This window comes from Meriones unguiculatus, chromosome 18 (genome assembly GCF_030254825.1).
Source record: "Meriones unguiculatus strain TT.TT164.6M chromosome 18, Bangor_MerUng_6.1, whole genome shotgun sequence".
NCBI lineage: Eukaryota > Metazoa > Chordata > Mammalia > Rodentia > Muridae > Meriones > Meriones unguiculatus.
Window position 1 is genome coordinate 36,913,361 of NC_083365.1, and position 26,316 is coordinate 36,939,676.

General features: G+C 39.4%; 1 protein-coding gene and 1 long non-coding RNA gene across 3 annotated transcripts in view; one reads left to right on the forward strand and one right to left on the reverse strand.

Moving 5' to 3' along the window:
• Window positions 1-21,605, reverse strand: part of Cstf3 (cleavage stimulation factor subunit 3) — a 71,736-nt gene extending 50,131 nt beyond the window's left edge. Inside the window, exons 1-3 of the mRNA XM_021646368.2 lie at window positions 21,370-21,605; window positions 5,654-5,755; window positions 5,437-5,532 (exon numbers count right to left, since the gene is read on the reverse strand). Of these exons, the coding sequence (XP_021502043.1) occupies window positions 5,437-5,532; window positions 5,654-5,755; window positions 21,370-21,396 (225 nt within the window). The 5' untranslated portion in view covers window positions 21,397-21,605. The remainder of the gene's footprint in view (window positions 1-5,436; window positions 5,533-5,653; window positions 5,756-21,369) is intronic.
• Window positions 21,606-21,766: 161 nt separating this feature from the next.
• On the forward strand, window positions 21,767-25,898 carry LOC132649023 (uncharacterized). 2 transcript variants are annotated; one of them, XR_009587416.1, is made up of 3 exons: window positions 21,767-22,229; window positions 22,422-22,558; window positions 25,760-25,898. It is a non-coding gene; the product is annotated as an uncharacterized LOC132649023 (long non-coding RNA). The 2 variants fall into 2 exon arrangements; XR_009587417.1 differs by having other exon boundaries at window positions 21,767-21,992.
• The last annotated feature ends 418 nt before the right edge of the window (window positions 25,899-26,316 follow it).

Below are 26,316 nucleotides of genomic sequence, written 5' to 3' on the forward strand. Positions count from 1 at the left end.
TTTTTAAAGTTTAGAGACCTTGAAAGGTCTTTTGTATGCTGAAGTTATTTCTATTTCCAAATATGGAAGCTGAATATACAATATTGTAAAGCATTTAGGCAGTTTTGTTTACTCATGGATACCATATCTTCACCCCTTGGGATGGGAGAAGTTCAGAGGATGATTTAATACCAAAATTATCCTCTTTGTTTAAAAAAAAAATACACATACATTTAAGGGCTATAGAGATGACTTAGTCGTTAAGAGCAACAAACACCAGTGCTGGAGAGATGGCGCAGTAGTTAAAAGCACTGTCTGTTCTTCCAAAGGACCTGGGTTCAATTCCCAGCACCCACATGACAGCTCATGACTGTCTGTAACACCAATTCCAAGGGATCTGACATCTTCACACTAATGCACATTAAAAAAAAAAAAGAGCAACAAACATGACATGAGTTTGGTTCCCAGGACTCCACGGGGTGGCTCACAAACATTTGTAACTCCATCTCAAGAGAACATGAAGTCATGTTCTGACCTATGTAGACTCCAGGCATGCGTGTGATATACACAGACACAGGGAAAACATTGTAACACATAAATCTATTCATTATTTAAGATTGATTGTATTCCCTGGGACTGGAGTTTCAGGCAGTTGTGAGCCTCCTGATGTGAGTGCTGGAAACTCAGAGCGGTATTTGATACTAACTACTGAGCCATCTTAAAATGAAAAGCCCTATTGTATGATCTTAATATCTACATTCTCAACAAGTTTTAAAAAGTAAGTACTATGTTATTCCACAAAGGTGTAAACTTAAGCTGAAACACTAGTATCTTCAGGAAAACTTTAAACTACTTGATTTAGTTCTATTTCAAAAATTAACTTCAGGTTGTACACGTCCTTTCCTCCGTTTCCAGATTCTTTCTGACACTGTAGCCTCCCCCCTGCCCCCTTCTATAGCCCAGACTAAGATGGAAATCACTTGTAGCACAGGCTGGCCTATAGCCCACCTACTTCAGCCTCTCAAGTGCTGATTACAGATGTGAGCCACCACCATGCACTAGAATTCTGCTTTACAAATTGAGAAAGCCAGGACAGATGAGATGGCTCAGGCTGTAAGCTTGCTTGCTTTGCCTCAAAGTTTGACAATCTGAGCCTGATTCCTAGTCCCTACAAGGAAGAAAGAGAGGAATTGTCTAATGACTTCCACAGGCAAGTGATGGCCCAAGTGTGAGCATGCATACACATATAAAATGAATCTGAAATTAAAGTTGAGAAATTCAAAGAACTTTAATTAGAGAGTGCTTTCCTAAAAAAAAGGCTAAATGTCAGAGAAGAGAATCTTTCCTAGAAGATATAAACTATAGGTTTTATTTTTTAAAAAAATTATCTAAAGAGCTATTCCTTTTGTGAATAGTTTTAATATGAAATGCCTTGGATTACACGCGAGAAAAAAATTATAGACGGTTAACAATAGCGACAACACTTAAATATCAGTGCTACACAAATGGGTGTAAAAAGGAAAAAGATACAATAAAACTTAAAATATTTTACTATTTGTAACAAGTAAGTATGCAAATACTTCTTTCATTTATAAACAGCACTATAATTATCCAAAGCACTTTCAGATACCTGATCACTCATTTATGGTTGCAAGCAATTCCTATTATTTTCTCTATATTTATGCATTTAAGAACAGTAGATTTAGAAGTTTTAGAGTAAAATCTGAATAATCACACAGACATGGACCAACATTTATTACACACAGGAAAAGTAGATCTAAGAAGAGTACAGATTTTTTAAAAAAGGGCTATAAAGCTGAGGTAGAAAATTTTCCATAGTCTACATAATTTTACCTGCATTTAAAAATCACATTGCTCAGTATATACAAAACATACAGTAACTTAAACTGCTATGTAAAGGCATTAAAACAGAATCAAGAATGGAGTTTATTTCAATTTAAGTCACTCATGTTCCTTCCATCTTGAGTTCACTTCCATTTTCCAAATAAGATTATTTTGAGAAAAGTAAAATTATTTTACAACCTACTATTTAAAAGGAAAAAGAAAACAAGTATAGAGCAAAGAATCCACATTTAAATTTTTAAATAAAAAGCCACCAACTCTCTACATACTTTATTACATCACAGCTTTCACAGACAGCAAGGTGCATCATTGCTATTGCCAGCAGTATAACTTCTTCCTCCTTCAGCTATTAATGAGAACATCCTTCTGTTTGCAAAGTCTTAGGAATGTGGCTCAAGTCAAGACATTTTGCTTGGAACAAGAAAATATTGTACCTTACATGTTATCACAGTGATCGCCTAATAATGTGAAGAGCTACAGAAACCAAAGACGGAGAGAAATTTAGAAGAATAGAGCAAAATTATGTAGTGTTCCTCAATTTCGTGATAGCCTACTGACCCATTAAATCCCTGAGAAAAGTAGCTCTTTAAAGAGCACTGAGATTCACTATGTCTAGAGGACCCTAAAAAACTGAACAACAACAACAACAACAAAAAAACGCTAAAAAAGACATTCTATGCAATTCAATAAAGCTGTAGATACACTAAAATGTTTCTTTTAATAAAAGCTAGGCAGTCATATTTAGACACTGTTCCTGATAACGCTCTATCATGTTATTTCTGCTTTTCTTATTAAATCTCCTGGGGCAGAAGTTAGAGAAGGCAAAAGAAAAGCAATGCATTTTGAAGACTTGAGACAAAAATGATCCTAAATATTATATGGAACAGTAAGTATGCTGGCCTAATTTTCAAAATTTATAAAAAGATACAATTTGATTCTAAATGCCCACTTATTAGGAGAATTTTACCTCCAATATCTTTCAACTGTTGCAAAACAGGAAAACACCTAAGAAATTAAAGGTCCCATTTTAAAACATGTATTTTATACAGATAAATTTACACAATGCTGTCACTGATATGAGAAATAGCATTTTTTTTACTAAATAACTGTTTATGACGTAGTCTTATTTTAAATTCATATTTCAAACTTAAAAATAATTTTAAAAACTTTTTTTTCCTTCTGTACTGAAGTAGAAGTTAAGAAATGTCCCTGGGGAAGCATTTTTTTTTTTCTAAAGAAGCGTATTTAATAAAGATGTTTGTTCTAGCAGAAAAAAAATCTAATGTATTTAGCTACACATTAGTTTAATTGAATCAAAGAAATGTAACAATATAAAGTTACAACAATGTATTAACAAAGCTTTATTTTCTTGAGTGTTCACACAGGATGTTATAAACAGTTTAGTATATTGTTAAGTACTCTAAACAGGTTATATGTTCTTTTCAAAAAATAAAGGTCACACTGAGTGACATGATCAAAGAAAATTTAGCTTTTGTGGGTCAAAAGGTAAATGTAAAAATAAAAAATAAGAGTAAACCAGCAAAGAGAAAGACAGTTTAGTGTATTTCTGAAACCGCCATTTAATTTAACATTGTAATTCCTAAACCAGAAATATGAAAGATTACACACACATATATTTGGCATAATTTTTCTCAATAATATATTTTTATACATACAGATATTTCTGTGCCCATGTCTTAAACATACATACATTCATACATAAATATATATATATATATAATTGTGTGTGCACGCATGTGTGTGTGTGTCTGATGTAAAACAGCTGCAAACATTACCACTAAACAAACCAGCCAACTCCTAGTAGCTCTGAACATATATATGAAACAAATCTGTTACTTAAACAACTTTCAGCTCCTTGGAATAACACCTACCCTTTCTTGTAATTATTTTTTAGAATATAGTTTGTATTTTATACTTAGGAGGAAATGGGGAGGAAAAGAACTTTTTTTTTGTGTTTATAATTACAGAATTAGAACCGCATTGCCAATTTCAGCTTAACTTAGCATCTGAATTTTAGAGAAAGAATTTCATAACTCAGCGGGTACTACTTTGTTTTCCAAAAGTAATTACCTTTCAATCATGTTTGTTTCCTATGAGTTTAAATATAAACTAATGTGTTTGTGAAGTCAGACTAGAAAGTAAAATGAGTGTAGGTGATTCGAGTTCTTGGTTTCATCAAGTAATGGAAGCAGCATTGTCTTCAGCATGCGAGACAGGCCTGTTGAGTTTCAAGCCCATCTACCTTGATGACTTAAATATGCAGAGGAACGAAATGGTACCAGGAGATAGGTTATGAAACCTTAAAGATATGGTCATAGGACAAACTACCAGACTCCACATAAGTTACCACCTCATTCACAAACACAAACACACAAACCTAACACACACACTCTCTTTCCTCCCTCTTCCCGACACACACACAATGTTCCTGTTACTGCCCAGTAATTTCCCTTCCCCCAAAATAACACAATCTAACCTATAGCACAGCTTCAATTGAGTACACTGGAGCCTCTGTTTAAATATGTTGCTGGTTGGAACTGTTCTGGGGCTACATCACAGGTGATACTGTCCTACAGAGTCTATTCAGTACCACTGATGGTTAAAGTCCTTTCAGAGGTCCCGGAAAGACCCACAGATCATCAATTTCAGCTACACTTGAGGCTGCAGAGTACTTATGTTGAGAATTTATATTACAAAATTGTAAAAGTACTGCATGAGTAGTAGAGTAAAAATAAAAAAGAAACGGTTATCATTTTTAGCTTAATGTGGATATTCCAACTATTTCCATTTCTCCCTTCCATCCCATTAAATTTATAATCTGTGAGTGATTACTTATTGCCAATTGACACTGGCACATTAACACTTCATTGTAGCTTTGATAGTTAATTATAGTCCTTAAAAATAAGATTTTGTTTTTTTTTTTTTATCATAATTTAGAATGGGAGCTTACATTAAAGTAAACATGCCTGACTTTAGTTAAGACAAAGAGAAATCAGAACATCACTGGGGTAAATTATGATTAAAAAGTTTTGAGTCCTATTAGCTTATCCCTGTATAATGTAAGCTTTATCAATTTAAAGCAAAAGAACTTTAAATTATTGAAGTGCTTAAGTTGACAATCCATGCATTCTTCATAAAATTAAAATGTGAAATAATTATTCTCCACAATGTTTCATTTTACCAGACATTTAAAATACTTGATTAAACTAAGCCAACATTTCTGTATTTTCGTATTAGTTTGTTATAGGAATAAAAGAAAAATGAGTTCTAAATAAATGACACAGGAGGCAATAAATTGACACATGACAAGTAAATAAAAGGCTAAAGCACTCCAACACCATTGAAACTGTTTTAATGTTGTTGCAACTGCAAAATGCAACAATCATCAGCTTGTGAAAGACCCAAATTTCAAAGTCATTTTAATTACTCCTTCATACCTATTTTACAAAATAAAGGCAGACATTTAAACCTTCCTTGTCCTGATTATACTATGCTCCTAACTTTTCTATCACTACAGTGTAAGCTGCAATTCCCATCAGATGCTATAAAAGAAAAAATAAATAAAATATTAACCTCTGCTTCAATGTACAGTTTCCAGAATCTGCCAGAACTGGGGAACTGGGCAACAAGGCGTTCGTAAGTCTTCCGTGCTTTGTCTATAGGTTGATTCTAAAATTGAAAACCAATAAACAGCATTTACAATGTTAGGACTATAAAAATATTATTACTGCAGAATCAAGAAGTGTGATTGGACTCATAGAGAAGGAAATGTAATCCTATATCACTAAACCTGTGCCTCTCGAATGAGAATGCTCCAAGCATCAAGGTCATATGGATTCTCTTCTAATTTCTTTTCCGCTTTCTTCACCTTCTCTGGGACATACTCAGCTGCCTGAAGGGGGAAAAAGAAGAATAACAAACTGAAGTTACTGTTTTAAAAATCTCATGCCCAATGAAGTCAAGTACAAAAACCACATCTACCCCTCGATCCAATATTAGCACAAAGCGTTAGAACATCATTTTAACAAAAAGGCATTATCTGGACTATGTAAAGTGCATACTTTGTCAGAGTTACACGTGAACATGGTGGTGCACCCTTCAATGCCAGCACTGGAGGGGCAGGATCTCTCAGAGTCCAGCCTGGTCTACAAAGCAAGTTCAAGGACAACCAGGACTGCATAAAAAGAAGGAGTGATCATTTTGTTCAATAAAAAAAGGAACTTTATTTTTATGTAAGATACTTCAAAGACACAATCTATAGTTTATATATACACCGTAATGGAAACTACATGAAAAGATTAAGATGTAGCTCTATGGTTAGTGTCGGCCTAGCATGCATGAAGTCTCAGGCACCACACACTGGGGGAGGGAGGGGTTTCACCCAATAATTCTAGCACTCAAAAGGTAGAGACAGGAAAATCCTAAGTAAAAGGCTAACTTTGCTTACATATGAGCTGTTTGCCAGATTGTGCAGAGGAAAGAGGATCTGTGTAGGTTTTTGAGGCAAACCTAGTCTACATAGTGAATTCCAAGCCAGTCAGGGATACACAGTTAGACTCTATCTCCAAAATAAGAGTTTTCCAGAGGGGAGTATTGGGAGGGAGTGATGAGACACACACAAAAGCACAGCAGTAGCCACTAATCTTACTAGTATAACGTCTGGTCAATATGTAAAAGCTCAGACTAGGGAAAAAAAAAATACAAGGACTGCAGCAAGGTATGTGCGGTAGCAGAGCGTGTGCTTAGAGTTAAAAAGGCCTGTGTTCGCCTAGAACCACTGACTGAAAAAGAACAAATAATTTTTTTAAAGATTTATTTATTTATTATGGATACAATGTTCTGTCTGCATGTACACCTGCATGACAGAAGAGGGCACCAAATCTCATTATAGATGGTTGTGAATTACCACATGGTTGCTGGGAATTGAACTCAGGTTCTCTGGAAGAGCAGCCACTGCTCTTAACCTCTGAGCCATCTCTCTACCCTCAGAAAATAACTTTTAAATGCCTAAAATAAATAAAATTTTCCAATGGAACAGAAATGAAATGTTCGATAATTAACAGATATTCTCAGTGTTGAGGTGAGGGGAAGCAGGTAGCAACAATGACCAAAATTTAATATGAATATCTGATACCGAATATCATTTTTAGCAACTCATCCTACTATACAACAACATACACGAAAACAGCTACTAGCCTGCTGTGTAAGACTGCTAATAAACAGCCATGTCTGTAAGAACCAGTTAAATTATGAAATTTGGAGTCACTGAAAACAGTAAGTATAAATAGCAACATTTACAATCTTTGTAATAGTGACTAAAATAAGGCTTAAGGCTGGCATGGGGTGCATATACAAAACATATACTTATTTGAAAACCATACCCCTAGAACTCTGAATTTTCACTATTCAACTGAGAAATACTTATGCAATGCCTAGTATATTCTAGACATTGTTGAAGGAGTTTTTGCACTTGACAGAGTAGAGAATTATTTCAAAAGGTTTCCTACTTGAAAAACCAACCAAATAAAATTTTAGAAGGGCATGGTGGTTCACACCTGCAATGTCACCACCTAGGCTGGGGTAAAAAAAAAGACTGAATTCAAGGACAGCTTGCACTACAAAGTAAAAACTTGTCTCAAAAAACAAAAGCAAGCAGGCTAGAGAGATGGCTCAGCAGTTAAGAGCAACTGCTGCTCTTTCAGGGGACCCATGGTTCAGTCCTAGTGTCTACGTCATGTGACTCCCAAATGACTGTAACTTCAGCTCCAGGGAATCTAGCAGTCTCTTCTGGCCTCCCTGGAAACACGCCACCCAACAGTACACATAAACACACATAAAAGCAGTAACTGCAGCCAGGTATGGTGGCTCTAATCCCCAGCACTTGGGAGGCAGATCTGTAAGCCCCAGGCATCCAGAAGACAGACACTATCTAGGGTGTGCGGGTGACTGGGAAGCAAAAACAAAGACTGAGAAATATTAGAGTTCCTAAACTAGCCTCAAATCATGTGTTAAAAATAGCATACAAGTTGGTTCAGTTCCCAGGACTCATATTGAGCCTCACAACCATCTCTAAGTTCCAGGAACTCCAATGCCGCCTTCTGGTCTCTCAGGCACCAGGCGTGTCTATGGTGCACAGAGATACATAACATATATACTCTGGCAAAACACCCACACACCCACAGAGAAGGGACGGGGGAAGAAAAGAAGAAAACCCTCTTAAGGTTAAGAACTAGGCATTAAGGTGGCTGGCAAGAGTGCCCAGTGAGCAAAAGCACTTCCCATGAAAACTTGATAACCTATGTTTGATACTTAGAACCCAGGAAAGTTGTCCTCTGACCTCTATGCATCCACATATACATATCATGCATGAGCAGCGCGCGCGCGCGCACACACACACACACACACACACACAATTGAAAAATAGTAACAGAATGATTGCAAGTCCTGCTTTGCATTCATGAGGACTTGAGTTCAGATCCCAGCAACTGCCTCAAAGGAACAGGTAGAGATGAGAGTACTCATTACTCAGGACATGCAGCACAAGCATAAGCACACTTACATGGAAAACTTGTATTTACTAGGATATGCAGCCAAAGAGACATAGTAGTGTAAATCTGGTCAAAAACTGTGACAGGGAGGGCCACAAGCCTTCCTGAGAAAGCTACAACTGTTTTGCTAAATAAACATGACTCACCCGTCAAACTGCCTTCTAAATATGCTTGTGCCCATTTATTAGTGCTGCTGCCAGGTTTGCTAAGAAGCTTCTGTTTGCAGTGAGCAGTAGTAATTATCACAGACTCATGACTGGTCAAAGTAGTCACTTCCATATCTACATTACCTTCCCCAGGGCTCACTTCAGAAGAGGGAATGGAAATGATTAAAAAGCCAGAAGAAGGGGGTGTGGTGCAGATTACTGCTTTCCTGGCAGAACACCATCACTGTATCCTAGAACACACAGCAGCTGTGATTATCTGTATTAGACCTGTAAAGTGAACATGGGCTCACTAGGCCCCTCCTGGGCATCTCTAGGCAGTTAATAGTTGCTGGGATAGAAAGAGACATTTTCTTTAGTGGTATGACCACAGTAAGATGTCCACACTCTTGAAAGCAACATTAATAAAACTCACTGGGCTCCCTAAAGGGGAAGATAGAAAGTATAAAAGGGGGAATTATATGTTCCAGAAGAGAATCAGAGGGAGAAGGAAAGAGGATAAAGGGGATACATATGATCAAAATACATTACATACATGTATGAAAATGTCACATTGAAACCCAATATAAAATACTAATAAAGATACTTTAAAAGATACACCATAAAGATAGTTTAAAAGATACACCGAGTCTCCATAGTCTCCATAAAGAATTGGGTTATTTATTTCCTGGTTCTGTTGCTAAAGCAAAGAAACAGGACACAGAAGGAAAACTGAGGGCAAGTTTCTAGCGCCCACCTGCAGTAGAGAGTAAGGTTGCAACTACACAGCTCAACAAAAGGTAGCCTTTAATCCCAGAACTTCAGAGGCAGGGGCAGGTGTATTGTTGAGTTTGAGGGCTGCCTATTTACAAGTTGAATTCCAGGACAGCAAGAGCTCCATAGTGCAACCATGCCTCAAAAAAGCACCAAAATCCAGCTTTTGCCTTCAGGCAACACTAGTGGGAAACAAGCAGGGTAGGAACATTAAACTAAATAAATATAATAAAAGCTACACTAATCCCCAGGGCTTGTTATCACTTAATTTTTCTCTGTGAATAACAACTTATATTATAATTGACTACAAGAATGGAGGTTATAGTAAGTTTATTATGCATTACATAATTGGGTCCCATTCTAACAATTAATTTTAGTAATAACATTGGGACATGAATCACATATCACACAAGCCACTCTTTTAAAAGGTGCACTGCCATTTTTTTCTCTTTGTTTTGATACAGGATTTTACTGTGTAGACCAGGCTAGCTAGCCTTCAGCTCAAGAGATCCAGCTATTTCTGTATCCCAAGGAGAAGCCCCTATGCCTGGCCAAGATACCCAGAGATTTCTTAAAGATGTAAGTTTTATCAATGTTTATATTAGAAAGTTAAAATGGATGTCAAATATTAAAGCCATTTAAATATTGAACCCATTTAAAAATAAGTATTTTGAGATGGAAATACATTGTTAAGTGGTAGATCACTTGTATTTGTAAGACTCCATGTTCAACCCCAGCACAAAGAAAATATCTTAAACATCAACATAAGAAAAAAAAAAAAAAAGGGCAGAGCAATGGTGGCACATGCCTTTATTCCCAGCACCAGAGAGGCAGAGGCAGTTTGAAGCCAGCCTGGATTATAGGGTGAGTTCCAGGATAGCAAGAACTACACAGAGAAACCCTGTTTTAACCAAACAATGTTTTAACCCCAAACAATGTTTTATAAAAAAAAAAAGTACTTTATAAAACAAAGAAAAAGATGTCTGCTGTTATTTTGTATATAGGCTAATTAACTTAGGTATGTGAGACAGGAACTCAGTACTGAGCTATTCCCCAACCAATGGTTGTACATTTGGGTGGCCTTTTAAGCATCTAGCTGAGAAGCTGGAGAGCCTTGGCTGCTCTTTCAGGAGACCTGGGTTCAGCTCTCAGCACTCACGTATATGGCAGCTCCCAACCATCTCTAACTCCAGTTCCAGGGTATCTCATCCCTCTTCTGGCCTCCAGGGGCACCAGGCACAGACATGGCACCAACATACATGCAGACAAAACACTCATACACATAAAATAAAAATAAAAAATTTCTTTTAAAAGGGAAGGAATCCAGGTGTGGTAGTGCACCCGTGCCTGTAATCCCAGCATTCAGGAAGGCAGAGGCAAAGGCAGGCAGTGGACAGCCAAGGCTACACAGAGAAACCGTCTCAAAAAACAAACAAGCAAAAAGAGATGTAGATAGAGTATTTGTCTAGCAAGCTTAAAGCTCCATGTTTGAGCCTCAGCTCTCAAGTAAAAAGTAATTTTTAAGAGCCATGTCATAGATGTATTTTTATTTTATGTGTATTTATGTTTTCTGTGTTTGTATGTCTGTGTACTGTATACATGCAGTGCCCAGAAGGGCAAGATAGGGGCATCAGATCCTTTGAAACTGAAGTTACAGGTGGCTGTTAATTGCCACACAGGTGTTCAGGGTATTGAACCCAGGTTTTCTGCAAAAGCAACAAGTATTCTTAAACGCTAAGCCATATCTCCAACCCCAATAAGTAATATTTTTTAAAGAATAACGAAGGCTAAGGATATAACTCAGTGCTAAAGTATTTGCCTAGCAATGAATGAGGCAATGGGTTTGATTCCAGCATCAAAAAACAAAAATAAAAACACAAGAAAATATGCAATTCTTTCTGTTTTTACTAGGGAGGTAAAAGGGAAAGACAGAGTTTTCCCCAAATAACTATCCAGGGTAAACTGAATAGGGGGTCAAAGTGAAACTGAAATAGACATTAACTTAGTTAGGCAGGCATGATGGCTCACACCTGTATCCCAACACTTGGGAGGTTCTGGCAGGTAGAGTGTAGGAATTCAAAGGCCAGCCTAGGTTATGTAATAACTTCTAAGACACCCTGGGCTACCTACATACACACATTTAAAAAGAGACCGGCTTCTCCTAAGTGACTCACATCAAAAATATGGGAAGAGCAGGATCTGTGGAGATGGCTTAGTAGTTACTGTTCTTCCAAAAGTCCCAAGATCAATTCCCAGAATCCTTATAGGGTAGCTCACAACCACCTGTAACTCCAACTCTAGAGTGATCTGATGCCTCTAACATCTGAGGGCAGTTGCACTCATATGCACACACATTATTAAAAAGGCTTTAAAACTATGAATGATCCAGGCATTATAGCATATGCCTTTAATCCCAGGATTTGGGAAACATAAGCAGGTACATCTCTTTGAGTTCCAGGATGGGATAGACAGGGCTACATAGAGATCTTCTCTCAAAACAAAAAAATATATACATGGTATGTGTCTGTGTGTGTGTGTATGTGTGTATCTGTAAATTAAGGGGGAAAGGATATCATTAAAAAAAAAAAAAGAATGGGGGGTTAAGAGGATTTAGACTTATACTTGGATAATAAACTTTTCTATGACCAATTGAAGAGATGAGCCTTATTCCCATTTTGAAGTAAGTACTTTCTATTATTGAATATACTAACTATAGTTAGGAAGAAGTAAGGAGGAAAGTCAGTATAGTATTATTCTTATATGTTCTGCAGTTTTACTACTTATTTTTGTCAAGTATATACTTAAAAGCAACTTCTAGCTGGGCATGGTGGTTCATGCCTGTAATCCCAGCACTTGGAAATCTGAAGTTGGAAGACTGGATTAAAGGTCAGTCTGTTCTGTACTCTGGGTCTATCATAGAGAGCGTGAGTTAGTGAATGAATTTAATACTACTCCTTAGAATTCTGAGGTTTACCAGCTTTCATTTACTTAAAATCACCTCCAGTACATGTTCTTTTCTTTTTTAGTACATGCTTTAAATGAAAATTCTCAGTCTACCAAAATCACAGTAGTCTGAAAATCGTAGCACAGACATCTGTATTTTCATAAAGCATAAAGCACTGACATAATTTTAACAAAAATGAGTCCCAAACTCGACTATAAGAAACAGTATATGGCATAATATTTTAGTCGGTGTCACGTGCCAAAAAAAAGACTCTATAATGGCTTTGGAAATTCCATATTTGAGTTTAATGACATCTTGATCATCAGTTTCAATGCATTACTGGTGTTGAAAATGAAGCTGTCTAGTATAAACAAAGGTCTAGCATTACACATAGTACAACAATTGCATTGCTGCCTTAAATACAATGTTTTTAATCAAGATACATAACAGAGTAACACATACTCATTATTTTTCAGTACAAAAAAAACCTCAAAAAGGTGAGGTGGTGGCTCATACCTTTAATCCTGCACTCTGTTGACCAGGCTGTTCAAGGATGACTAGGGCTACAGAGAAACCCTGTCTAGAAAAGCCAAAAACCCAACCAACCAAAAAAACTTTAAAAAGAGTAAAGGGTAGCCAGGCATGGTGATTCATATTCAGAAGGCAAAGGCAGGAGGACCACTGTGGGTTAGAGGCCAGCTTGGTGTATGTAGTGTTATAGGCCAGCCAGAGCTACAAAATGAGACCCTATCTCAAACAAACAAAAATAGTAAGGTATGAACTTGGTGTGGCAGTGTATTCCTTTAATGCCACCACCAGAAAGTTAGACCCTAGTTTACTCAGGAAGTGGAAACAAGATGAGTTTCTGGGCAGCCTCAGCTACATAGCCAGATCCTGTCGAAACAGTGTACTATACAACAATATTATTCAGGCAGGGTGATTCATGCCTGTAACACAGCACTTAAGAGACTGAGTGAGGCAGAACCGCCATGAGTTTGTGGCCAGCTTAAGGTACACAGTGAGTTCCAGAGTAAGACCCCATCTCACAAAGCAAAATGCATTTGGCTAGCATGCCTGAGGCCCTGGGTTCCACTCCTACCATGGAAAATACCAAATAAACCCCATTAGGCTAGGAAGCAGCTTCCTTTCTCTACTTTCCTCCTTTCCCTATTCATTTTTTTGATCCCCATCTAGGATCCAAACCTAATGCCTTAGGCAATTCAGGCAAGTACTCTACCAAACTCCATAGCAATGCTCCTCACTGCATCATTTGCTCTTGCACCTTGTTTTCATTTTGTATTATTTTTCTTTTGTTCAATGTACCCCTTAGAGCAACAGACAAATAAGATTCTGCCATTAACTTATACCAATGGGCTCACAGGCCACACACACACATTCACATATTCCCCTACCACAAAACCCCCGGATGTAACATATAGTTTGTGTAAGCAAGTTCACTGTACAGTGTTCAACATAATGACAAAAATCTCCTCAGGAATATCATTAAACAACATGACTATTACCTCCATGACTATTTATTCTATCTGTTCTAAATAATTTTCCAACTATCATGTATCTATTAACTATAAGCTGATTCCCAAACTAAATGATCCTAACTGAATTTTTGATAAAATAAGAAAACTGTAGATAGTACATATCTGACGTCATTTCTCCCTGCAATCTTCTTCAAAAAACAAAACAGGCCCAAAGTGGTAGTGCGCACCTTTAGCCCCAGCACTCGGGAAGCAGAGGCAAGTAGATCTGTATAGGATTTGAGGACAGCCTGGTCTACATAGTTGAGTTCCAGGTCAGTCAGGAATATAGTGTTCTGTGTTCCTCTCTCCTGTTTTTAATGATACTTAGTATAAGACAATTTTGAGTAGGTAAATTGGTTTGATTTTAATGTCTTAGGAAAAATGGACCTCTTTATTTGGCAATACTTGTTCCTCAGGGTATTAGATTTTTTTTTTTAAGAGGTGTAGTAGAAAGGATCTGTTAGTAGACATTTTATTTGTTGTATGAAAAAAGAAAAGTAAATAGCAAAGCTGTTGTGGCATATGCCTTTAATCCCATCATCCAGGAGGCATAAGCAGGCAGATCTCGGTAAACAGAGTTAGTTCCAGGACAGCCAAGGCTGTGCAAAGAAACGCTGCCTTGAAAAACCAAAACAAACAAACAAAAAAAATAAAATAGGTCACAGCAGCATTCTATGACTTTCTTAGGATAAGCACAAACTTAATTGAGTATGCTCAATGAATAAAGTATATTACAAGACAGGTGTCACATGCAGGACTATATGCCAGCTGGTCCTATGTTCTTTTGCCAATGTACATGAACCGTGTTCAATATCAGTCTGTTACTGGTATTAAACAGCAACAATCCCTCCAACTTTTCCAAAAACAAAAATTCTATTCAATTTAACTTAAAAAAAAAAAAAAGGGAGTAAGGTGTTGGTTGAAGTAATAAAGATAATCATTTAATCCCCTAGGAAGTTAATAGAAAGGGCTGGGGGAGTAGCTCTGTGGAGCATGAGCTTACCTTAAGCAACGTTCATACCCAACAATGAAAGAAAAATCACCGTTAAGAAAACTCTTGGGCGAGGGATATAGTTCAGAGGTAAAGCATTTGTCTAACAAGCCTGATACCCAAGGTTCAATCCTCAATAGTACCAAAAAACAAGAAAAAGTCCAGCATGGTTCTGGCACAAACCTATCATCTAGCATCTGGGAGGCTGAAGCAGGTCACCCGTGGAAAAAGAAATCTTTTGAGCTGAGAACATGCCTGTAATTCCAGCTTTTGGCAGATGGAATTAAAGGCCAGCCTGAGCTACCAAAGACCCAGTCAATCAACAACAAAAGAAGGAAACACACACACACAAACAAAAAAAGCAAAAACTTAACTTTTCAAACAAAAGTAGCCAAGATATTATTAGCTCACTAAATTAAATGGAACATTAGAAAAATAGAACAGGGCTGGAGAGATGTCTCAGAGGTTAAAAGCACTCGCTGAGTTCAATTCCCAGCAACCACATGGTGGCTCGAAACCATCTATAATGATATCTGGTGTCCTTTCTGGCATGTAGGTGTACATGCTGACAGAACGCTGCATATACAATAACAACAAACAAACAAATAAATATTAGGGGTGGGGAGTAGTTGGGCACGGTGTCGCAGGCCTGTAATCCCAGCACTCAGGGAGGTAGAGACTGGTGGCTCTCTGTGAGTTCAAGGACAGCCTGGTCTACACAGAGAAACCCTGTCGGGGGTGGGGGAGTAAAGAACACAGTTTTTGTCATTCTAATTTATTCAATATTTACCAAATTAAATTATCTACCGAACTATAGTTTAAATAGTTGGTTAAGACAGCATATAACTATAACTCAAAGCTCCAGAGTTACAGGCCAGCCTAGACTATAAAGATATCCTACCATTAAATAAATAAAACAAAATAAATAAATAAAACCTCACTGATTCAAATCCCCTTTAGATCTTTTCTTGTTTGACTGCCAACTGCCCAAATAAAATGACCCAGATAACAAGTGGGTTCTGTTTAAGGAGGAATGCAGATATGGTAGAAAAGCTTAAAACCATGAACTGATTTTTGGCAATAGTAATGAATAGATACAAACACCTGAATACTGATTTTTATGTGGTATATACATTCCTTTATGTCCAGAACAACAACAACCTAACATACAACAAATAAAATGTCTACTAACAGATCCTTTCTACTACAGCTCTTAAAAAAAAAAAAAATCTAATACCCTGAGGAACAAGTATTGCCAAATAAAGAGGTCCATTTTTCCTAAGACATTAAAATCAAACCAATTTACCTACTCAAAATTGTCTTATACTAAGTATCATTAAAAACAGGAGAGAGGAACACAGAACATGTTATAATGGAAAAATGTTATTAAGCATATAAAAAAATTGAGTCTAAAAACACATCGTCCAGCCAGGCGTGGTGCCGCACGCCTTTAGTTCCCAGCACTCAGGGAGGCAGAGGCAGGTGAATCCGAGAGTTTAAGGCCAGCCTGATCTACAAAGCCAGTCCAGGACAGCCAGAACTCTGTTACACAGAGAAACCCTGTCTGGAAAAACCGAAACAAACAAACAAAAACACTCCCCCCCCCCTCGCCAAATCAAAACCAAACCAACAAACAAAAATACACTGTCTAACATATTTGGTTATCCTGCTTTCTTCCTAATCGTCTCCCCTCACACCCAGCTTGACTTTTAAATGACTTGATAATACTGATACCTTTAAACAGTTTCTAAATACTAGCAAAATAAACTAGGTTTCAGTTAATACTATAAGGACTTCAACTTTTTCTCATTAAGAAGTACACATTACATTTACTTTCCCCATTTTCTCTATCCTCTCCAAGCTATTTTTCACTAGCAGGAAAACAGACTCATGACTCTTCTGGTTGAGAAAGACTGGAAGAGGCAGGAGTCCCACAAGTTCCAAATCAGCTTGGACCCCATCTCACAAAACCAGAACAATGCTTTTCTTATTCTTTCTTTCCTTTCTGAGAAAGACTTGCTATACAGTTCAGACTAGCCTCCACGCCAAGAGAACTCTTAAATGCCGGAGTCACTGCTGTGTACCACCATGCTTGTCTCTTAATAGTCTTCAGTTCTGTTTAGGTTTTCTTACCCATAATTAAGGGTCGTTTAAAAAAAAAAAAAAGATTTTTATTGTCATTTATGTGCACAAGATGTGTGCAGGTGCCCAAAGACCAAAAGACGGCATTGGATCCACTGGAGCCAGAGTTAAGGTGCTTGTGAGCATCTCTATGTGAGCACAAGTAACTGAACTCCAGTCCTCTAGGGCAGCAAGCCCTCTTATCGACGCAGCCATCTTTCTAGCCATATGAGGCCATCTTAAGAACTCAATTTCTCCAGATTTCCACTAGCCATTGTCTTAAACACCAAGAACTGTACAGCCAAGTCACATTTTATAACCCATTATACTTTTAAAGTATAATTTAATTACTACTTTTAGCAAAAGTCAAATGACAATGTAACTAAGATTTATTTCAATGCAATGAAGGCAGAGGAAGGAATAGAAAAGAGCAGGTCTGTAAAAAGGAAAGAAAGAGAAAGACCTGATACTCTTACGAACAATTACTGCCAAATAAAGAAGTCCATTTTTCCTAAGAAATATTAAAATCATACCAACTTACCTACTCACAATTGTCTTATACTAAATATCATTAAAAACAGGAGCACACATTACACTTTATACTATTTCTTTTTTTAATGTTTGAAATGTATAATTAAACATGTCAAAGCTGGGGTGGGGATGCTGGGAAGCTGGAGTATCATTCAGTAGTTAAGAGCCCCCTTACAAAGGACTTAAGTTCAGTTCCCAGCACCCAGGTGACAGCCAGCAATTGTAATTCCATTTCTAGGGGATCACAAGGCCCCTTCTAACAGCCTTGGGGGCCAAACATTCATGTAGTACATATACAAACATGCAAGCAAAACCCTCATATACCTGTAAGCCTAGCATGCAGAAGGCAGAGGCAGAAGGATGGCAGCAAGTTGCACAGTCTGGCTTACATAAAGGCTTCCTAGACAGCCAGAGCTATACAGTGAGACTGTCTCAATTAAAAGCCAACTATTCGTTATCTCCAATTAAGAACCAACTTACTACAAGTTTGTCAACTGATGGTTATTGAAGAGAACAGTATCAACAGATTACCGATTGGGGAAAACAGTCCCGTGAAGACCTCTAGCAATAACCACAACAACCAAGTAAACATATCTATCATTAACAGTGGAATAATCAGCAAAAAGTGCTACCTTGTGTTTTCATTTGATTTGTAGACAGAATTCCATTTTAAAAGTGGGGTTAGAGAGAGGGCTCATCAGTTAAGAAAGTGAATACTGCCCTTCCCGACGAGGGCCCCAAGCATCCACACTGGCTCACAACTATCTGTATCCAGCAATAGAGGGACCAGACTCCACGGGCTTCCATGGTCCAGGATGGCTCCCACTCTCCTGCCTCAACCTGAACCCTGGGAAAACAGGGGTTTGACACATCTACCTGGCCTTTTGGGCCAGCAAAATGTCCCAGGGTAAAGGTCGTTGCCACCAAGCCTTAGTTTAATCTTCAGGACCTACAGAGTGGAAGGAGGGAACTGATTTTCAAAGGCTGTCCTGTGACCTCCAAAATCCCACCAAGCACACTGGAGCCCCTCACATACGCATTCACACTCTCACATACATCCATCTGCAAGACTTTTCAAATGCTTTTAATTACAGTGTATCAAAGACATTAACTTCAAAACTATCAAGTTTGAGAATAAACCCAAGTATAAATTCTCCAAGATAATAGAGTAAAAGTCTATTAGATGACACCATCAAAAATTTCCCCAATCTCAAAATAAAATAACTGTCTTTTCAAACAGACAACAGAGGAGAGGAGAAGGTGCAGTCTAACAGGAAAACTGTTTATAAAATAAGCAAACACAGGATTCAGTGTTTTACCCAGACCAAATTCTGGTGTTTGGTTGCTTTTTGTTTGTCTTTGTTTATGAGACAAAGTCTCTTATAACCCAGACTACCTTTAAACTCACTATGTAGCCAACACTGACTCTGGTCTCCAACTCCTGACTGCTGGGATTACAGGTCTTTTGCCACAAAGCTTGGTTTAGGTAAAGTTTAAGATCTACTCTGGCTTGGATTCCAGAGCTTTGTGCACTCTTGCCAACTGAGCAGCATCCACAACCCTATAAATCACAAATCGAATATGGATTATGTTAGAAATACATCATTATCAAGCCACTGCAGGAACCTATAATCTCAGTTCTTGGAAGACAGACATTCAAGCTGGTCACCACCAGCTACAAACTTGTGTAAGACCCTCTCTCAATAAGAGAAAACAACCAGAAGCTAGGTTTAGTGGTGTGCTCCTCCAATCCCAGTGCAGATCTCTGAGTTCAAGGAAGGCCTGATCTACACAGTGAGTTCCAGGACAACAGGGCCAAGAAACAAACAAACCAAACAACATCCCCACCAAAAAAAATAAAAATTAAAAAACCCAACCAGAAATAAGGTAGGACTAGATTTTGAGTGGGACAATGGCATGGTAGTTACATAAGCATTGATGTCATTATATAAGAGAATGTCGAAATAGTGTGGGCTGCACTCTGATATGTCAACTTTCAAAGAAATGTGTACAGAGAAAGAGAAGATGTCAAGGCTAGAGGTAAACATCAGTAGTAGACGCTCGCCTAACAGGAGCAAGATCCTAGATTTTGAGCCACAGCACCATCATACACAAGAAACACATGTGTAAACACATATATGTAACACTATATATATGTGTATATATATGATACTATATATACATACATATATATATGACAAAACCTTTAACCATTGTTGGGCCTGGTGAAAATTATAATAGGTGTCATGAATTCTTCAACTATTTTTGATGTAAACAGCATACTAAAATGCACAGAAGGCAAGCCTGTTATGGTGGCTTGTATCTATACTCTCAGGACTCAGGATGCTGAGGCAGAAGAACTGCAACTGAACTCAAGGCCTGAGTTATAGAATAGTCCTAAATTTAAAAAAAAGCTAAATATGGTGGTGCATTCCAAAGGCCTTAGAGGTAGGCTACCTCCATTAATTCGAAGCCAGCCTGGTATACAAAGCAAGTTCCATGCCAGGCAAGATTACATAGTGCCACTGTCAAAATACAAGAGGATTGGAGGATGACGGTTTATAAGGTCTCAATCACTGTTTTCATTAAAGCATCACACTGTTGAGGCTGTTAGCTCAGCAGTTGAGAGCGTCCCTGCATGAACAAGGCCCTGGGTTCAATCTCCAGCTGGGGTGGAACAGCATGCCCCAAACAAAACAAACAAACACCGAACAAAATTCTGCAAACAAAACCGTGGCAATATTTTTCTTTACAATTTTATGTAAAACAATGAATTTTAGACACATCCAATGAAAACCTCAATAAGCAAAAATGCAAAAGCACTGCCCAGACTTCAGGAATGAAATCAGTCCTTAAGCAAGTGTTGCTTACTTTCCCAAAGTAATTAAGTTACAGTTTACCTACACTTCATTAACAAACAGTCCTATTTTATGTCATCTGTCAACCTCCAATAGTTTCCATTATAAACTGGAATGGGGGGGTTACAAGCTTATTTTGTTCCAGCAATATTAAATTTAGGACTTTGTATGTTAAAAAAAATATACAAGGATCAAGATCGAAACATACATCTTTCATAAAATTATTTTTGTTTTTTACACTAAAAGGCAAATACTACCCTACAAAATTTAGGATATAAGAGCAAAAGAACCCGACTTGGAGAAGCTAATCCTTGTACTGGAGGCCAAGGAAGCAAGACTGTCACAAGATCGCACCTATTCAGAAAAACCCGGAAGGAAGGAAGGAAGGAAGGAAGGAAGGAAGGAAGGAAGGAAGGAAGGAGGAAAGGAGGGAAGGAAGGAAAGACAGTAAAAAGGGGGAAAGCTCATTATCTAAAAATCTGATTTGTAAAATACCTAAGTATTCCCATCTACCATCCAAACAGGTGGTGCTAAGATACTAAAGCACATTTTCAGTTTTCAATGTAGCAAATTCTGCAACGTTTGCGTAGTCGCAAAAGCAAAAAACAAAGTTCCTAGGAGAGAGAAAAAGGGAGCGAATCCACGAAACCAAAGCTCGGTACAGCCGTGCTGTTTCTGGACCTTCGCTCTCTCGGGGCCTACTCTTCCAGGCTGGTTTCGTTTTTATTTCAGAGGGCGGCGGACAAGGGAGCAGAGAGAGGGAGATACTGCCATCGCTGGGACATGTCAGAACAAAACGGGATCAAATAAACCGTCCCGACCGGAGAACTGCGAGGAACAGGGCGAAGCAAAGACCCAGCTATTGTCTAAGTCAAATGCTTGCTCTGGGAACCCCACGGAGAAGCCAAATTACTGGGAGACCTCGGGGGATGTGTGCTCCCGTTCCCCCTGGGCTCGCTAGACCTCCAGAGAGCCCTTCCTCACGCGAACACGGCTGGAGTGTTCGCACCCGCAGGGCCTGAAAAAGGTCGCCACGAGGCCCCACCGCCCTCGTTCCTCACCTGCTCCGCGGCTGCGTCTCCTGACATGGCCTCGGGGGGGGGGGGGGGTTACAACGTACACACCGGCCGGCAATGAAAAGCTAGAGAGGGAAAAATTAAACTGAAGACACCCTCCCCCCAAGAACCAGTATCGCTACCCCCTGCCCAGCAGAGCCGGAGCCGCCACCAGACTCGCCGCCGCCCACTCAGCTATGAATTAAAATGGCTGCGCCCCAGCCGGCAGAGGGGGTGTGAGGCGCTTCCGCATTCACTTCCGGGACACTGGGCGGGGCTGGGGCGCAACTCCCGGATTATTGGCGGCGCACAAGCGCAGAGCATCCCAGGGGGCGGGTCCGGCGCGGGAGCCGACGTCACGGTCCGGAACTGGTGACGCCGCGGTCCGGATTTCGGAGGACGGCCGGGAAGGTCCAGCCCATTGGTCCGTGAGCTCCCGCGCTTCTTGGAATTCAATGACTGAGTTGCAGAGTTGGGATCCTCCCTGTTGGAGCCTGACTGCCAACCCGTCCGGTTCGAGCGAGCTGACCATTTTAGGGAATAGAGTTGAGACTTAACGAGAGGTGCCGCTCATGTTTAGGGGATAAGGAATCTTACTAAAGCGTTCTGTACGCCTTCTTTTCTCAGAGGTGAGGGGAGCAAATCGAGTCCGTATTAGCTTTTTAGGTTTTCGATTTTTTTTCGAGGCAGGGTTTCTCTGTGTAACAAGAGCCCTGGCTGTCCTGGACTTGCTTTGTAGCCCAGGCTGGCCTCGAACTCAGATCTGCCTGCCTCTGGGATTAAAAGCATGCGCCACCGCGCCCGGCTGTCGCATATATTTTTGCTGTCACCATTCCCCACAAGACCCGGAATTTTATCTCATCAAGGTTTGTTTCTTGGCTGCAAAATTGCACTAATAGTTCGGAACGAATGTTGCTTTGCATCTAGACTTCTCACCTCACCAGAGGGAGTAACCTGGGCAGTTTGCTTTCTCTGTGTCTCAGTTTCCTTGTCTATAGATAGGAATAACCACAGCAGCTGAGATTTAACTAAAAGTGAAAACGTTTGTTTGGCTTAAGAATAAATGAAGTCGCCGGGCGGGAGTGCTAGCGCACATCTTTAACCACAACACTCGGGAGGCAGAGGCCAGCCTGGTCTACGGCGTTCTAGGACAACCAGAGCTGTTCAGTGAAACCTGTCTGGAAAAACAACAAAAGTTAAGTTCGTTTTAGTCAAGAACTTTCTATTTGTCCTCCAAGCCATCAGACGCGTAAACAAAGGTTCATATAGTAACAGTGATAGTAACATTTGATACTGGAGGTCTGAATACATCAGGAGTCTTTCCTACAATAAAGTATCAATCTTTTAAACTGTTGCAGATGTGCAGGAACCAGCTTAGAAGGATATCCACAATGGGCCAGGAAGATACTTTGCTATGCTGGCCTAAAAACCTGAGTTTCATCCTGGCGTCCAGTGAATTGGCAGGAGAGAACCAACTTCAAAAAGCTGTCCTTTGACCTCCGCACATGCCCTCTAGTACATGAATGCCTACCCTCATACACAAGATAAATACATAATTCTAAAGATAGCCACAAAATTAAGCCAAAGTGCAGACTATAAAATAGCCTGTGTGTGTGTATATGGATATGTGTGTATATATTTGCATAAATATTGTGAAGACATTTAAAGATGTTACTGTTAAGAGGCAGAGTTAAGAGTTACAAAGCTGGGCGGTGGTGGCACATGCCTTTAATCCCAGCAGAGACAGGTGAAATTCGGTGAGTTCTAGGCCAGCCTGGTCTACAGAGTGAGCTTCAAGACAGCCAGGGCTACACAGAAAAACCCTATCTCAAAAAAAAAAAAAAGAAAGAAAAGAAAAAGTCAGAGTCAGAGAGAGCTGTGGGAGTACAAGACAACTTTGTCTACATAGTGAGCTCCAGGCCAGCCATAGCTACACAGTGAGGCCCTTTCTCAAACTTGGGGTATGGTGCCAGAGAGGTTACTCAGTTACCACCTGTGTTGTCTTATGTCAATTTGACACACAAACTAGAGTTATCTGAAAGGAGGGAACCTAAATTGAAAAAAAGCCTCAGTAAGATCCAGCTGTAAGGCGTTCTCTTAATTGGTAATTGATGAGGAGGGCGCAGTCCATTTCCTGTTTGAGTTTCTGTCCTGAGGTCGTTCAACAATGGACAGTGCTGTAGAAGAGTAAGCCTAATAACTGCTTTCCTCCCCATGTTGTTTTTCAGTCTTGTTTCATCACAGCAGTAGTAACCCTAACCCTAAACCATCTGACCCCAGTTCTAGAGAATCTGATGTCCTCTTCTAGTCTCCATAGATGCTATTCTTGAAAATGAAAATGGTGCACAGATATACATGCAAGCAAAATACATTAAGTATAAAATATGCAGAGGTTTTGTTTTGTTGTTGTTGTTTTTCTGAAACAAGATCTCAGTGTGTAGCTGAGGCTGACTTTGAAATCTGGATCATCCTATCTCCCTAGTGTTGGGATTATAAAATTGAACTATCATACATGGCTCATATCTCTTTGCAATTTGTCTTGCCAGGAATGGTGGCTCACTCTTTTGATCTCAGTACTCAGGAGGCAGAATCAGGTGGAGGCCAGCTTTGAGGTCTACAGAGAGTTCCAGGACAGCCTGAGCTACAAAGAAACCTGTGTCGAAAAACCAAAAAAAAAAAAAAAAAAAAAAAAAAAAAAAAAAAAAGCGAGCAAACCAGCTGGGAGGTGGTGGCACATGCCTTCAATCCCACTTGGGAGGCAGAGACAGGTGGATCTTTGAGTTCAAGGTCAGCCTGGTCTACAAATCGAGTCTAGGACAGCCTGTCTCGAAAAACAAAAGCAACAACAGCAACAAATTTTTACTTTTATTTTTCTTCTTTTTTTTTTTTATCATCTTTATCTTTAAAGATAAAAGTTCAGAAAATAGGGTTGGAATATAGCTCAGTCTACAGAGAGCTCACCTGGCATACACAAGTCCTTTATTGATCCCCAGCACTAGAAAAACCCACAGGCCTATGATTCTAAAACTCGGTTGAGGTTGGAAAATCAGGAGTTCAAGGTCATTCTTTACTGTTATTTAGAAGCCCACCTACCATATATGAGACCCTATCTCAAAAAAAAGTGTGTGTGTGTGTGTGTGTGTGTGTGTTCAGAGCCAGTGAAATGGCTCAGGGGGTGAAAGGTACTTGCTGCCAAGCCTGATGACCTAAATTTAATGCCCAGAAACTATACGGTAGGAGAGAACCAGCTACTACAAGTTGTTCTCCGACCTCCACATTTGAGCCACGGTACTTGTAAGCCACCCACTCATCTAAACACACACACACACTCTAAATAAATGTGCCTACCACTTCCAGAGATTAACATTTTTGGCATGTTTGCTTTCCATGCATGTACTTACAGATATATTTGTGTGTTTCTCTGTTTTGGTTTGGTTGTTAGCTTTTTGAGACAAGGCCTCACGCTGCAGCCTTGGATGGAGTAGCACAAGACTACCCGTCATGCTAGGCAAGCTACATTGCAAGCTAGGCCTGTTGACTCTTTACCCTCCACCGAGGAGGAGGAGTTGGGAAGGGTCTTGGGACCCTCATCTGAGTATCCTACCACACCTCCCAAACAACTGAAAGCAACTCTGCCCTAACTGTACATAGCCTTGGGGTCTTGAGAAAGGGATTAGAGGATCTAGGAGGGGAAAGGGTTCCATCCGCGTCTTCCTAGCCACGCGGAAGTCCTCATCCCTGCTGGATGCAACCCTTCTAGTGTGACTGCTTTAAAGTCACCTATTGACTGTCCTCAGCCCCTCTCCTGTTGCTCCATAGGTGAGCCTGATAAACTCCGCACCTAGTGAACATTGGTGTATCTTCCTCAGTTCATCACTGGGACCTTAAGAGGGGGGTTACTCAGGGTTTACTTCTCTCCCATGGAAGAACTTTTAGCAGCATTAGCCTCAATCTTATGAGGATGGTCTTGCCTCTGCTGCCTAAGTGCTGCTACATTTGGCCGTTTGTGGGGGTTTGTTTTGTTGTTGTTGTTGATTTGCAAAGTAGTTTAAAAGCAAATTATATCCATCCCCCAAATAAATCAATTTGTGTTTTCTGAGACTAAGAACGTTTTCTCTTATTATTCACAAGACCATTTATCATATCCAAGAATGCTTACAAGTATTTCCTGACATTAATTACTACCTAGTCCACATGCAAATTTCCACAATTATTTTAACAGTGTCCTTTTTTTGTATATGAGCTGGATCAAGTCCATGTCCGTCTGAGCACTAACTGCTGAGCTACACCCTCCATTCCCAATTGTGTTTAAAGGAGGTATTTACAAATCAGTATTCAATCAAGTTACAGGACTTGTGTTTAGTTATTATATCACTTTTATCTTGTTTTATTTTAGAAAATGTTCGGGGGATGGAGAGATGGCTCAGAGGTTAAGAGCACTGGCTTCTCTTCCAGAATTCCTGAGTTCAATTCCCAGCAACCACGTGATGGCCCGTTACCATCTATAATGAGATCTGGTGCCCTCTGCTGGTAAGCAGGCAGAACACTATGTGTAATAAATAAATAAATAAATAAAATCTTTATAGAAAATGTTCACCTTTTGGGCTTGTTTTCTGTTTTGTTTTGAGACAGTGTTTCTCTATGTAGCCCTGACTATTCTGGAACTCAATATTTAGATGAGTCTGGCCTGGAATTCACAGATGCCCTCCCCACCTCCCCTGCCTCCTCTGCTTCTGCTTGTGCTAGGTTTAAAGGTATGTACCACCATGCCCAGCCCAGGGATGAAATTTTTTCACTTCACAGATACTTTGAAAATATTGTCTTAGGGTTTCTAGTGCTTCAGTGAAACCTTAATGACTATATAGCAAGTTGGAGAGGAAAGGGTTTATTTGGCTGACACTTCCCAGATTACTGTCATCAAAAGTCAGGACAAGAACTCAAACAGGCCCTGAA